Source organism: Orcinus orca, chromosome 6, assembly GCF_937001465.1.
Source record: "Orcinus orca chromosome 6, mOrcOrc1.1, whole genome shotgun sequence".
Classification (NCBI taxonomy): domain Eukaryota; kingdom Metazoa; phylum Chordata; class Mammalia; order Artiodactyla; family Delphinidae; genus Orcinus; species Orcinus orca.
In genome coordinates this window covers 57,398,207-57,412,405 of record NC_064564.1, presented here as the reverse complement: position 1 = coordinate 57,412,405, position 14,199 = coordinate 57,398,207, and the positions used below count along the sequence as shown (strand labels likewise).

The 14,199-nt window shown below is 34.7% G+C and overlaps 1 protein-coding gene across 23 annotated transcripts in view; it reads right to left on the bottom strand.

Moving 5' to 3' along the window:
• NFIB (nuclear factor I B) overlaps positions 1–14,199 on the bottom strand; it is a 442,099-nt gene that overhangs the window by 11,137 nt on the left and 416,763 nt on the right. For 15 of the 23 annotated variants that reach the window (XR_007477723.1, XM_033439772.2, XM_033439766.2 and 12 more), the window contains one exon: positions 9,004–9,092. The exons of 7 other annotated variants lie outside the window; for them this stretch is intronic. Coding sequence is in view for 15 of the 16 variants with exons in the window: in XM_033439772.2 (XP_033295663.1) it covers positions 9,004–9,092 (89 nt within the window). In the remaining variant the exon portion in view is untranslated. Of the gene's footprint in view, positions 1–7,673; positions 7,777–9,003; positions 9,093–14,199 lie in introns of all 23 variants that reach the window. One more of the 23 variants, XM_049710692.1, reaches the window with a different exon arrangement.

Sequence of the window (14,199 nt, the reverse complement as noted above, 5' to 3'; positions counted from 1 at the left end):
TTATATATTTCTTATCCGGGACAAATTGGATAAAATGGCTAGTCTTTGTATCTACAAGGAGTAAAGAGACTCTGTACCTTTCAAAGAAAGAAACTGAGAAAACTCCTCTGGACAAGTCAACATTTGACTTGGTTGTGCTTTATAAAAATTATGCATTCTGTGACTGTGTATTCTAGGCCAAAAAGGGTTGGGTCCTTAGCTTTTAACTTGGTACCCACGCAAGAACCATGGCGTACCAAATAAACATATATGGAGTCATAAGTTTAGTAAAGAACCAAAGTCAAAGGCTTCCTTCAACTATTCGTCCTGAAATAAAAGCTAATTGAAAAATGGCAAAATTCATTTATTACTAGTCTGTGTGCATCTGATAATGGGTTGGGCAACCCATTTGTCAAACATTTTATGAAATGTCAAAGTATCCAGTGTACTAATACTTTTCAGGGGAATAATCGTATCACCCATTCAGATTTTACATACTGATTTAATCATAAGACTACCATATTTGCTTTAAAGATAGTAAGTACTCTTTTAAGAAGCTTAAAAAAATATTACGGGAATGAAGCCCCAAGAACTGTATATATTCATACGTACCTCAACTGTACCAGTAGCCACATTACTTATAGACAGCAATAAAAGTAAGCAATGGCCCAGAAAGCATGGAAAATAAATTCAATAAATACCTTAAGTTAAAAGCAGGATTTGCCCTTAATTCCACTGTACCTGTTTCAAATACCCCCAAGAAGGAAAGTTTATTACTTCCTTGGCTAAACCTTTCTAATTTTGTTACTATAATATGAACACACAGGTATTAGTATCTCTCCCAAAATGCACAATAAAAAATTTTCCCTATTAATAGCTAAAATCTACCTGGAAAAACCAATCAAGGGCAGGCTAATTAAGTATTAAGTTAGAAACCATGCTGTCCTGGATGTGTGCATTTGGACTGGCGGCTTATTTCAATATAACACAAATGCTGCAGACTGTGTCTTATGAAAAAATGCTCCATCAGACCAGGGGAAGGAATATATGGGTAGTATTTAAGTACCCATATATTTAGGAATTATTACATAAATTATTATACATAAAGAATATATCTAAGAATTCATTAATGTATTAGAACAAAGAAAATGGTACTTATTAAATATACTGGTTGCTAGCACTTACCTAGTGTGTGCATTTGCCAGGCACTGATCTATGTGCTAGACCTAATTTAAAGCTTTCAATCCTCATAACACACTTATGAGAAAAGTACCATTATTATTCTGACTTTACAGATGAGGAAACTGAAGCTGGGAAGTTGTGTCTTGCTCAACCCCTGCTGCTGTTAGATTGTAGAAGCCAGGATTTGAAATCTAGCAGCGTGGTTCTAAAACCTACATTCTTACCCACTACACTTCACCTAATCTCCCTCTTCTGTGAAACACACTACTTATATTACTAAGCAAGAATTCATATTATCCTTGAATTATACAAGAGATTCTATGAATTGAGGCCCAAATCATGTAGGCACACTGAAATTCCCAAAGAATATAACTTTTGAGTCCAAATTTCAACACAAATACCTGTATTTTATTTATCCAATTCCAGATCCTTTTCAGCTGAAGGCAATATTTACCTTTTTTGATGTACATACAGACATGGCTGTATGTCAGTAACTTGCTTGTTGCCTTCCACTTCTGATGCAGCTAGACTAGAAGTGAAAGTGCTTTACACAGGTCTTGGGTTTCTTCAATTTATTTCCCCCATTTTTAAGTATCATTATTGCCATCGGAATGATCCTATTTGCATGCAAGATGATTCCTAATGATTATTACTATTTGTAACAATCTGTATTGGAAAGCTCCCTGGCCGGCTCTTACCTAACTGCAAAGTACCCTTGCGGGCTCTCTGAGAAACACCAAATATCATAAACTGCAGGTGTCTCAATGGAATTATTCTAACTGCAAGCAACAGCACTTCATAGTAATGAAAGAGAAACATATCTGTTTCTTAACTAAGTAGGTAAATAGCCTGCTTTATTGCTAGCTACTCCTTGGGGACCAACGATTTTGAAAATAACATATCCAATCGGTAGGCTATCAAAGCTCATTAATTTATATTCAGTTGTTTCAGGTGGGTTTTGTTATCAGGGCATGCTGGATTGCGTGTTAACTTTACTATGTGTGAGTACTAGCATTTTCTAAATAAAATAATGGCATATGCCAGTGAAATATGTCATCCAATGAAAAGCACAGGGCAAGAAGAGCCTTTATGTATGGGGCCACTGCAGCTAATTACCTAATGTGTACATTATAATGTCTGTACTCTTTTAGTAAACAGCCCTTACAAAATCCTAGAAGACCCTTCAACAAGGCAATCTATATACTTGAAAGTAATAAAAACTTATTTCCTTAAAATGTTTACTTTAGACATAAGTAGGAAAAATACTCTTCCCCTAAACAGACCAAATTAAAAAAAAAAAACCTAAAAACTGTGTTCCATATTTTTCATGTTTTAGAACTGAAAGTGGAAGATAGAGATTTACTATGAAGATGACTAATTGTAAATAAATTACGGTACACAGACGCTTATGTATCTAACAAGCTATGTAGCTGTGTGAGGTTTTAGCCAATTAAAAATATAGAATTATGAGGCTCAAAGTAGCGATTTGATCTCCTCCCACAGACTGCACCACAGCGGAGAATCCTACGTGTGGATTTCCATCCTCTTTCTCTAGTCTGTATTCCTTTCTATCCCCGGGCTCCTTTTCAGTGCTATTGTTACAAGTGCTACAGCTCCCCTTATTAGCATATGTGAGTCTTCAACAGCAGACAAAATTCCCTACAAAAATAGTGCTTCCAAATAATGCCTTTCACTAGAGAAAATCACCCAAGGCATACCAAATTAAATAGAAATGTAAGTTTTATACAAAAGCAAAATGTGATTCTTTCCCAAATGATTTTCATTGAAAAGCAAAAATCAGTGTTATTTGCACAATTTCACCTCTAAAGGACAGAACTTTTCTGTCTCAGAATTCCTAAGCATTAAATCAAAAGTGATTAAGGAACTGAACATGTTTTTATGTTATGCCTGCTACTCTGTTCACATGTGCAAAAAAACCTTCCTTCTCATAAAACAAAAATTAACAAAGGAGAGAATAATTGTAGCTGTCTGCAATTTCTGAATATTCAAAATTTGTGTTCTTCAATTTCTTGAACTTTTTCTCCGTTTGTAATTTGTCATTACGTTTATTATCACGTTTACTCATTCATATGCTTTGCTATCTCAGTAAATATGACTGAAAATTCACTATATACCTCCTAACAGCACTAGCAAACATGAGAATCAAAAAGTAAGTTACTAAAGGGTGCGCTGGCCACTGACAGAGCTGATTTCTCAGGGAACTAATACATATGTAAATATGGTACTTTCCATGAAACATCTTCAAATCAAGGAGGTGTTTAATATACTTCTTTCATGGCAAAGGGTTAATCAGCAAGGTTTACATTTGGGAATTTTCGGCATCATGTTCCTCCTCCTCCCGCAGTACAGCCAAAAATCATCTGACAGGAAACGTAAGATTAAGTTTGTCCTACCTAAGCGAACAAAGAGTGCTCTGAACAGGCAGAGCGGGAACTTTTCTAATCCTGCTGGAATCTGCAGCGCTGCTCAGAAAATATCGCGGAAAAAGTTGTTTTCTCTCCTCTAACATCTTGTCTCTGGGTCATCCCATTTTGGTCCCACTGCAGATCCTGCTGCTTCTCCCATAAAGGTTAACTTAAAGCTCCAAACATAATCATGTGGAAAATGGACATTATTGATTCCTATGGTCCATTGTTCCCCTGGCCTAAGTCCCTGAAGTTCAAGTTCAATCTGGAATTACATCATGTCTGGTTTCTCCTGGTTACCAGACGGCTTGAGACGTGACCACGGCTACAGAAAAAACAAACAGCCTTCTTCACGCTTCGGCTCCCCTATCGATTCAAACGTAAACTTTTTTTCTTTCTCTCAAGTATGCTTCAAGTATGGAGCATGGTTAATTTAGAGATTAAGCTCCAAATTAGATTATCTAATGGCATCTTAATGGATTGCTGACCCATTTCCTGTGGGATGGCAGCATGCAAGTCTGGCTGGAATACAATTAATTTCTTAGGAAGTCTTCTGAAGAGTTTCCTAGATAAAAAGGAAACGCTGTGTTGTGCAAATCTTTCTTTACAAACGGAGAAAGTTAGGCAAAACTGCAACAAATCCCAATGTATTTTTCAACAGCCAGATGACAGATACTGCGTGTGTGTAAACACCAGATAAAGATCAGTTTTAAGAACGATCGCATTAAAATTTTTGATTTCATAACAGGTACAAATAATTTTTAGGTAAATGGGGAAGTAATTCTTTTAAATAGAATATCCAAGTACAAAGAACAACACTACTTAGCAGCCCTGGTTCCCAAACAATGGTCATGTGCAATTTTGGCTTTTGCAACTCCCCTCCTTGAACGGGATTCTTCCGTTCGTCTACCTTATCAGCATTTCTATCATAGTCCCAGAGTGGTTCTAGGGGCCCAGAATGGTGTGTAAAAAGTTGAACATTTTGAACACACTTTAGAGCTGACAGCTGAAAAGGAAATTCAGCACTCTGAGAAGAAAGTTCCCCCCAGGAACTCCAGGAACAACCCAGCTGCTGTACCATAGTTATGTGTCAAGATAACAAACTGAAAGCAGGAAATGCTAACCTAATGAATTTGTAGGGATGGTCTAGGTATAATGTTGAAATACAGGTTAACTATTAGCGTTACGTAAAGCCCTTTAATTACATATTACCCTTATCATACATGTGCCGCATGCATACACACATATGCACATGTGTACATGCATGTACACACATACACGGCACACATATACAAATATTTACATACAAACATAGTTTGCACCACAATATTGAAAGTTATTTTGTTTAAATATTCATTCTTGAGTCGTTGAGGACATATATCTTACAAAGAAAATTTTATGGACAAAGCAGTGAAAACGGTACATGGTTGAGGACAGGGTTATGCAAACAGGCTTAGATGTATGAAATGAACGCTATTACTCCTTCTTTTTTTGCCCTCCTTCTCCTGACCAACCAGATTCAAATAATCTTTACTGGCTGCTAAATTTCTCCTGGGAAATCAAGCAACTCTCTAGAATTGCAGTAATAAACGACAATTTCTTACAAAAACACGTGTAAAGTAACTACAGAATGAAGTATTCAACTCATAGAAAGGAACTGCTAACACATGTAACATGGAAAATGGCTGATAAAAGTCTCTTCGGTGCCATTCAATTATGGCATCAGCAGAAACACAAAAATCCCTCCAATTATTTCAGTAAAATCTTCATTTATTCATTATTTCAGAGGCTGAGCAAATGGTTTGTGTAAACATATCCTTCAGTAACACACACATGTTTATTTTAGCCATCTGAAGGCTGCTGCTATGTTTATAGAAGCCATCAGACACATACAGCCACTCACTTGTGGCTTTGCCTTTTCTTGAAAGGGGTGAAGAGGGAGAAGAGGGAATGAAACAATAAATCCAGTTTCTCTTTTGCATAAAGCACTACCTCCAACGTTTTTAAATAACTTCTGTTTATGTTATTCTTGGATTGTCCTTTGGCTTTCTTGTTCATTCAATTATATTGCTCTTTCATATTTGCTAGTACAAGCTATGTTCTGGCTATAGTTTCAAGAAAGAAAGCCAGTTAGGGAGTTAACTGCTGTATTTGTTTATACCCACGTAACTCACATATGTAGCAGTGTAATTTGTCCACATCAGAGGACAAAGCACAGACACAACAGTACCCTTATGAACAACATAAGCAACTCATCATCACCTATTACCCGGCTAAGAGCTGAGCCCCTCCAGCCTCAAGCAGAAGTAAGCCCTCCACCAAGGGATTTCACTCTGGGTTGACTGCAGTACGTGACCTTTGGGTTAGAAAAAAATTCACATTTTCAAGACGCAAGCAACACACACACACACACACACACACACACACACACAATGGCTCACAAAATTCTAAGGTCAAAACAACAGAACACCTTCAGGGTTGCAACTTAATAAGTCTGTGAAAACTTTCCAACGGAGTCAGCTTTGGTTCCGAAGAGAATGTTTATACATTGGGGGTGGGGGGCGCGTGGAGAGGGAGGAGGGTGGAGGAAGTCTTCCAGTTTTGATTATACTCACTCAGCTCCCTCAGCACTGCCATTTTCAGCCCTGAAGAAGGAGCTGCTTTGACATGGAAACACCTCTACAGAAGGATGGGCACAAGGCAGAAAAGGGGGCGACCATGGACAAGTGATTATATGAAGAAGGTAACGGTAGCAAACAACAATCAAAACAAAGCAAAACCAAAACACCTTCTTTGCTTTGTCCTTTGCTACCACAAAGTCTCCGGGGATTGCCTTTTGTTCAAAACAAAAAGCAACAACCACAACCAAAATAACGTGATATTTTCTTTATTCCATTAGGACAAAGGCAAATGATTTAATTCTCTGGTTGAATAGATAGACATTTCTCATGTATTTTTAATTTATTCAGACCATTCTAAAGTTGCAGCAGTGCCCTGAAGATTTTAGATGTCTGTTATCTGCCTTAAAAGTAGTAGCGTTACAGACATTTGTGATTTCTTTTTTCAATATCTTTTCTAGGAAAAAAAAAAAACTACTGAGTTTCCTAAATAACTATAAGACACACACTATAAACCATGAATAAATTATGAATATGTTATGCCACAGACATGACCTATTTTATGATCAAATATGGACTCCACGTGTGCCCATTTTTGATAAGTATAACAAAGCAAAGCAAATTCCTGTCGCATCTGAACACGTTTACTCTGAACTGTATGATACTTGGATTTTAAGAACGGTGAGGGTCTGTATCAGTCACAGTGTGTCTGGGACTGCCCACCACAGAGATTCAATAAATACCTGTTGAATGTATGAACGTGATTCCTGCCGTTATCAATTATGTGCCCTCTGAATCATGATAAAAAGGGAAGAAACAAACCAAAAGCTACCTTCGTCAAGCTTTTTGAAGCACTAAGGCCATTCTACACATCATGATCTGTTAATCCAAAAAAATTATTTTTGAGAGAGAAAATAAAAGAAATCTTAAGTACATGAATTCCAATTTTTTTTTCTGATTATGACCTGAAACTGATGACCACACCACTTTTTCACCAAGAAGATGATTTGTAAGATGAACAATGCTCTCCTAAGAACTGAGTTTAGTCGTCATATTAATTCACTCCAATACCTGTGTTCTGTGGTGATTCACTGTCCACTCACCTTTTCCTTTTGGGGATAACAATGTTTGAGTTGAAACATCACTACGAACTAGGTACAGTTATAGTTTAAGTCTTCAATAATTTATATCCTTATTTCGCTTTAATGTACTTTAGCGATACTACCCAATTTTAGATAAGTAAATGTCAATCAGTAATCCACAGATTGGGAAGTTCACACAGCTATAGCTACATTTAAAAACACAAGTTCTTTCCATCTGACTTGCAATTTTTTCTAAATATGTTAAGGCTTGTATGTAGAAACGGGCCATTTAGCCAACCAACAGAGCATGGAATATAAGGATAAATAAAATTAGATCCAAACATTGTGTTATCAAGTTGAATCAAATTAAATTTTAAAATACTTACTAATAAAGACTATTTAAATAAATAGTTTATCTTCTTTCATTGAGTTTATCTTCTTTTTTGTAAATATATATTGTATTTTTTCCAAATGGAGGAATAATATAAGCTTCATGGAAAAAAATCAAAATAGGTAAAAATGTACACATTTTAAAGAGGATGTTATACTAATCTTTAAAGAGAGGAAAAGTCATATGGTATTCATTTCAGGTAGTGAATTAATAAAAAGTCAACAGGCTTTTAAAACAGAATCCAACTAATTTTCTTAATTTTTACCTGAGAAAAAAGTGGCATTTCATTAATTGCATTCTTTGAAACTTTACTCTTCAGCAGTTTCTATGAAGCATATGGAGATGCGCAGCACTTTTACAACTGATACCCAAGTATGTACTTTTAACACAGGGATGCTTAGTAAAGAGAGGATGACAGTCATAACACAGTTGGAAAATTATGTTGGCTCTACTTTTGTTGAACTCCTTATGGGATTACCTCACTCTCTTCTGTAAATTTTTATCTCATTACATAAGATTATACCATGAATTTTAATCATTTAATTTGTCAATTTGACACAATTTATTCTTTATTGAAATAATTCATAAGAAGCTGAATTAGCACTACTTACTTTCTAAAACCAGTACATGAGACAATATCAAAACTAGTTTCGAAAATGAAGCTTTAGAATGATTTTCTCAGCCAGCCAAATAAAGTCAGCTCTCAGTGATTCACATCAATGTATAAAAAGAAGTTAAAACTTTACTTAAACAAAATTCCTTCTCTAGCTATTGATTCCAACAATCCCCCCACTCCAAAATTCATGAGTGTTGCTAATAACAGTTAAATTGACTGATTTGAAATTTTTCTTTTAGTTAGCTTTTTCCCTCTGAGAGGGGAGTAAATGAATAGTAAAATGGCTTAAAGTTAACAGTAAAGAAAAAGAACTGAAATGAGAAGAATCTATAATGTGAAAACCCCATGCTTTTTCCTCAGACAGCTGAAAAAAAATCTTCCCTAAAACTGTGATTTCATTTTTCAGTTCCTAAAATCTAAGTGTCAAATCCCCTCCTCCCCACCTCCCCCCAGTATTATAAATCGTTTACAACATTTGACAGCACTTAGGAATTCCAGTCACCAATTAGCATATGCTCTAATCTCCAATTAATTTGAAGTTGCATCTAAATGAGAAATAAAGGAAGAGGGTAGGGAGAGAAGGATGATATAGCCAAAACAACTAAAATTTTAACATATATATACTTTCTGTAAAGCTAGTTAGAAACACACACTATAGCTCATGTAATTTTAGGTGTAAGTGTAGGGTTGGAAATAATTAAAATGTTACCTTTGCCAAGTAATTCCCAATGTATCCTCACTGGTACTGGGGTATAAATGCCTGCCGTTTTGATTCATGGTCCAGTCACAAATCCTCAGCTGTCAATTGAAACCTAGCAGTCAGATATGGATCGAGCAGTACTACAGTTTTTAGTATTTAAATGAACACATGCAAACTAGTACTGTACATGGCATTAACCTTACTTTCCCAAGAGGCAACTTAAAAAAAAAAAAAGAGCAAAAGAAAACCTTACTCTGAAAAGCAAAATTCCTAGACTGTTTTTCAGAAAAAGCTATTGCAATATGCTTCTCTATTAATTAAAGCATACAAGAGAAATGAGTGCTTAGAACATAACAATTAGACATTAATTAGAGTACAAAATGTGCTGAAATAAAAGCAAACGTTAATGTTCAATAGAGAGATATATTTTAGAAAAAAAATTTTAAAAGCTTTTAAAAATATGTAACATACCAAATAATCTGCACTGAGTAAAATAATCAATAACTTTTAAGCATGCAGTTTGCAAAACACAGAAGACATGCAGTTTAGAGGAGAAGGGTCCCACCTTATGAACATCCTCCCTAACTTATGTTTAGAAGCATCAAGGGATTCAGTTTTAGATGTTTACTAATTTTGTTTTATTCAAAGTGGCTTTTTTTTTTTTCAGACAGAGTTGATAAGAGTTTCTACTTTTATTTTAAACTCGGAGTAATGGCATTGGAAATACTTTACCACATCTGAATAGAGTGAGGAATGCGCTGAATACAAGCTGAAACGAATTCTTCCCAGATCTCCAAATCATCAGCTCTGCCCTTCAGAGGTTGTTCCAGTAACCCTATCCAGCTCTGTTTGGTTAACAGCTGCCCTACAGTGCTAGCAGATTTATTGAAAAGATATATTGCTTATTTTTATCCTTAAGAAAGTAAACTTATCTGGCTTTGGGGGGAAAAAACACACTAGAAAATCATGGGTTTTAATCTGTAGAGAGCTATGCTGTAAATTAACTGAATCTTGCATTGAAAAGATGACTTATTCAAAGCAGTCCACTAAACCTTGTTTGCTGCTTTTCAGTAAGAATTTCTAGAAGATGATGATTGGAGCCAAAGTCCCTTTAAACTCATGATAAGTTATTTTAATCCTTTCTGATAACATTATGGCTAAAAAAAAAATTGGCTATTAAGAATCTTTTCCTTTTAGACTCTAGTTTCTATACACTCTAGGTAATAGTGATTCTGGAGTTTCAGAATATTTGGTTTTGCTCATTTTTCTACAGATCTATGAGGCTCCAAAAACACCACCTAAAATTCCCCAAACATGTATTTTAATTATACTGATATTTCACGTAAAAGTAATTTTATAAATTAAAGAACTGAAAATTAATTAACCAATCAATTAATTAACTAATTAAGAAGCTGAAAAAATTCCCTTAATGTAGACAGATAGATAGGTTGAAAGATATGTAGATTTTGCTTAGAATATATGTCATAAATAAGCCATATATCAGTAAAGAAATTAAATTAGAATGAAAAATATTCTTAAAATGGACCTTAATGCTTGCATAAAGGAGAAAATTTTATGGCAAGATTTTTAAAAAGTGCTCAAAATGGAGCATCTCATCAGAAATGCAATGTGATGGGGCAATTTGAAAAATTATTTCTTCAGTAACAGTAGTCAGTTGGCTCCTTCAAAGTATATTCTTTTCAAGCAATACTATGAAAACAATCTAAAAATAGTTCAAGAAGCTTGGCTTCGTATGATTACCTTAAGGACCACTCATAGATTCTGCTCTAGTCCTAGTTTTGAGTCAAGTAAACATTCTGAAGAAGAGAGGCAGAGTAGAGCAGAGCTCTAGGCAGAGCACATGTTAATTCTGCTAATAATTAATTTCAGGTTAGTGTCTATGAGCCTCTCAGGTTATATTGGAGAAATTTTCATAAAGAAAAGCTATTTTCACAAAGCCAGGTGACCTAAATATCACTCACTGATTGGCTTGTTGTCTCCCAGACAACTGGAGACACTGTTGTCTCCTTGGAAGAATGCATATGTAAATCAGTTAGTTTTTTGTTGTTCATGTTGCTAATTTTTTGTTTGTTTCTTTGTTAATCATCCCTCCAAAATGTCAAGAGGGCTGTCTTTGGCCACCCGTTGAACACTTAAAATCAACATACTTTTGGACTTTCTCTCCTAACAGTAGTCTCAAAGGGATGAAACCTGACTACAACTATTCATTTTCAACCATACTTAAGGTACATATGATCAAAATATCTTCTCCCAAACAGATAATTATGCTTAAATACAGAAAAAATGATCACTGAGTATATTTAACAATCTACATGCCAAAGAAATGGGCAGGATATCAATTAGTATTGAATTAATTTCCTTTCAGTTACTGAAAATATAAAATAAAATTTAAATTTATTTAGCTATTTAGATTGTGGACTGGCATTATCAACATTTCCAAAAGTTTCTGAGGAGAAGTACTTATACCTGCTTATATGTTATAACTTACTTAACCAGGTTACTTGACCAAGAGCCTTTGAATTAATAATTAACCTCTTGATTAAGCAAAATTTTAAAGGTGATCGTGTGGACAGGGGAAACAATAAACAATTAAAATAGAAACTGCATAGTCACTGAAAATTTCCATGATACTAATTCCTAATGAAATCAATTCCTAAGAATCTTGTTTGAATAAGATAGTCCTGACTCAGCAAATTTTGAACAGATTCTCAGGTGATGAAAGGTTAAGTGTATTTAAGCTTCTTTTTGGAACATGTTAAATATTCTTGGTATTAGCATAATTCAGAATTCCTAACCAAAACGGATTTTACTTTAGACTTTAAATGTTTAAAATAATAGGTGATAATCTTATTTAAGTTTAGGGTAGTGATTCCTCAATTTCTGTCCTGTGAGAGGGTAGGTGTTATGTAATTTAGCTATCAATTCTTTTTTTAAATTAAATTTTAAATCTTTAATTTTAAGTGGTACATAAATACATGCCTTTCATTAACATAAAAATTTTCTGCAAAGCTTCAACAACGCCCTAGTGATTTTTCCAAGTATTTTTCCTCAAAAAATAGGGAGATACTTTTTCCCCCTATAGTAATCAAGTTTAAAACACCAGGGGCAAAGTAGTTTAGAAATTTAGTTTGTTAAAGTTGTGTTTGTAGCAACTCGTGCATTTGTAACAATACAGACTCTTTGACAGATCTGATCATATGCACATCCTCACAGAAATGCACACATATAAATAATTTTAATTCTTTAATTTATATGCATCCACAAACATGACATAAGATTGTCTAGAAAATTAAGGTAAATTTTATATTAAAACAATTATGCCCAGATTTCCAAAAGCAAACAGAAGGTGAGGTAAGGAAGTTTAAGATTCTCCTTCAAAAAAGCTATGAGTGAAGGGATGGGGCTGAAAAAATCCAAACTAGGAAAGAAGTGAAGGTAAAGTTTTCACTGCATATATTCTTAAGATGATGTTCCTAAAATCTCTAGAATGAGAACCTTGTTCTTAGCCCAACTCAATGAGTTTCAGAAAAACAAGCATGGGGACCATCTAGTTTCCCTCAAAAATCTGCCCAAGGGGAAACACCTAAGATCTGGATCATTATCCTTGCCTACACGACACTCAAATATTCATGCAGGTAGAATCAACATTGCCTGTGATTTCAGAATAAGAGTTTGTTTATTCACATGACGGCCCTCCATTGTTATTAACACGGGCTTTTGTTAAATGCCTCACAATTAGCTTTGGGAACAAAAGAAAGAAGGTAAGAAAATGTTCTACTTTGCTGGACTCAGCAAACAGTACTAACAGTCCCTTATGATGACAACAGCTTTCCGTTGAACCAATAAACCATTAAACTGTAAACAGAATAATCAACACAGGTAAATTTATCTTTTTGCTTTTCTTTTTTTTAAGCTTACGGGGACCCTGAAGGGAATATCTTGAAAGGTGTGTTTTATGTTCTTTTAGGTTTCTTCATTTCTCCAGATAGCCCCCAAAGAAACAGATTTTTTGGGGGTGGGGGTGCTTTTGGGGGTGGGGTGATTAAAATGATTAATCCTTCAGGATTCATATTTTCCTCTTAACTCTTAGATTAGTTGATTTTTATTTTATTAATCACCTACCAGAGAGCAAATAAAATGGCCTCTGAATGAAAAGGATGTAGCTTTACTGAACAAACAAAATGGTCAAGATAAAATTGGGATACAGGTGGAGCATGTAAACATATAAAAATGAAAAAGATATTCAAGGTCATCCTGGTACCTTAAAGTTACATCTAATATCAATTTCTGAAAACCGTGCTTCTTGATATTTAATAAACACGGTAGGATTAAGTTAAATGGGTATGCATAGTTCATGAACTAAATAAACACTACTGACCATAATCATAAGAACTAGAAAATGAAAAGTTTTTTTTTTTTAATTTTTAAATGGAGGCTACTTTCATCTGTAAAATTTAAGATTTCAGGGGAACTTGGAGATCATGTAGTTCAACCTCTTCATTTTCCTTTCCAAGATAAGAACAGGACAGAAAGGTTTAAAGGCCTGTCCAAGGTTAGACATGTCCTGTCATGTCACTAAAACCACACCTTCTGACTCCTAATCCCTGTTTGTCTGCCACGACACAAGTTTGCCTGTCATTATTCTTTTCCTACCCTACTTTCCATGTGCAGCTCAAGAATATTTAAGGCTAAAATGTCTATAATTATAACTCTTCATAATTTCCTTTATTTCCCTGATTCTGCTTAGACCTTCTGAAGTTAAAAATTTCAGAAAAGAAAATTGTCTCCCTTGTGATTGCATTGACTGAAATTTAAGGTTAGAGCAAACGATTTTATTTTTATGTTCTCTAGAATAATTTATCTGGATATTAGCCTTTGATACCCAATAAAAGTAAGTGAATGAATGAATGATAAAAGACAGACTTTGGAAGGTTTTTTATTTTATTTTTTTTATTTTAAGAACTAGCCAAAAAGCTAAACATTTGCATAGCCATTATTTTGAGTGAAACTTCCTTTAAATGTGTTTCCTTTCCAGCTAGCATATGTGAAAGGTGACCTCTTATCCATTTACATACCTACCCAGAAGTCATGTGATAGGGTTTTACGTCAAGCTGTCAATTATGATAACAGACACAATAAGAACAGCCCAAGTGTTGATAGCCTGCTTCCTGACTTTATTGAAAA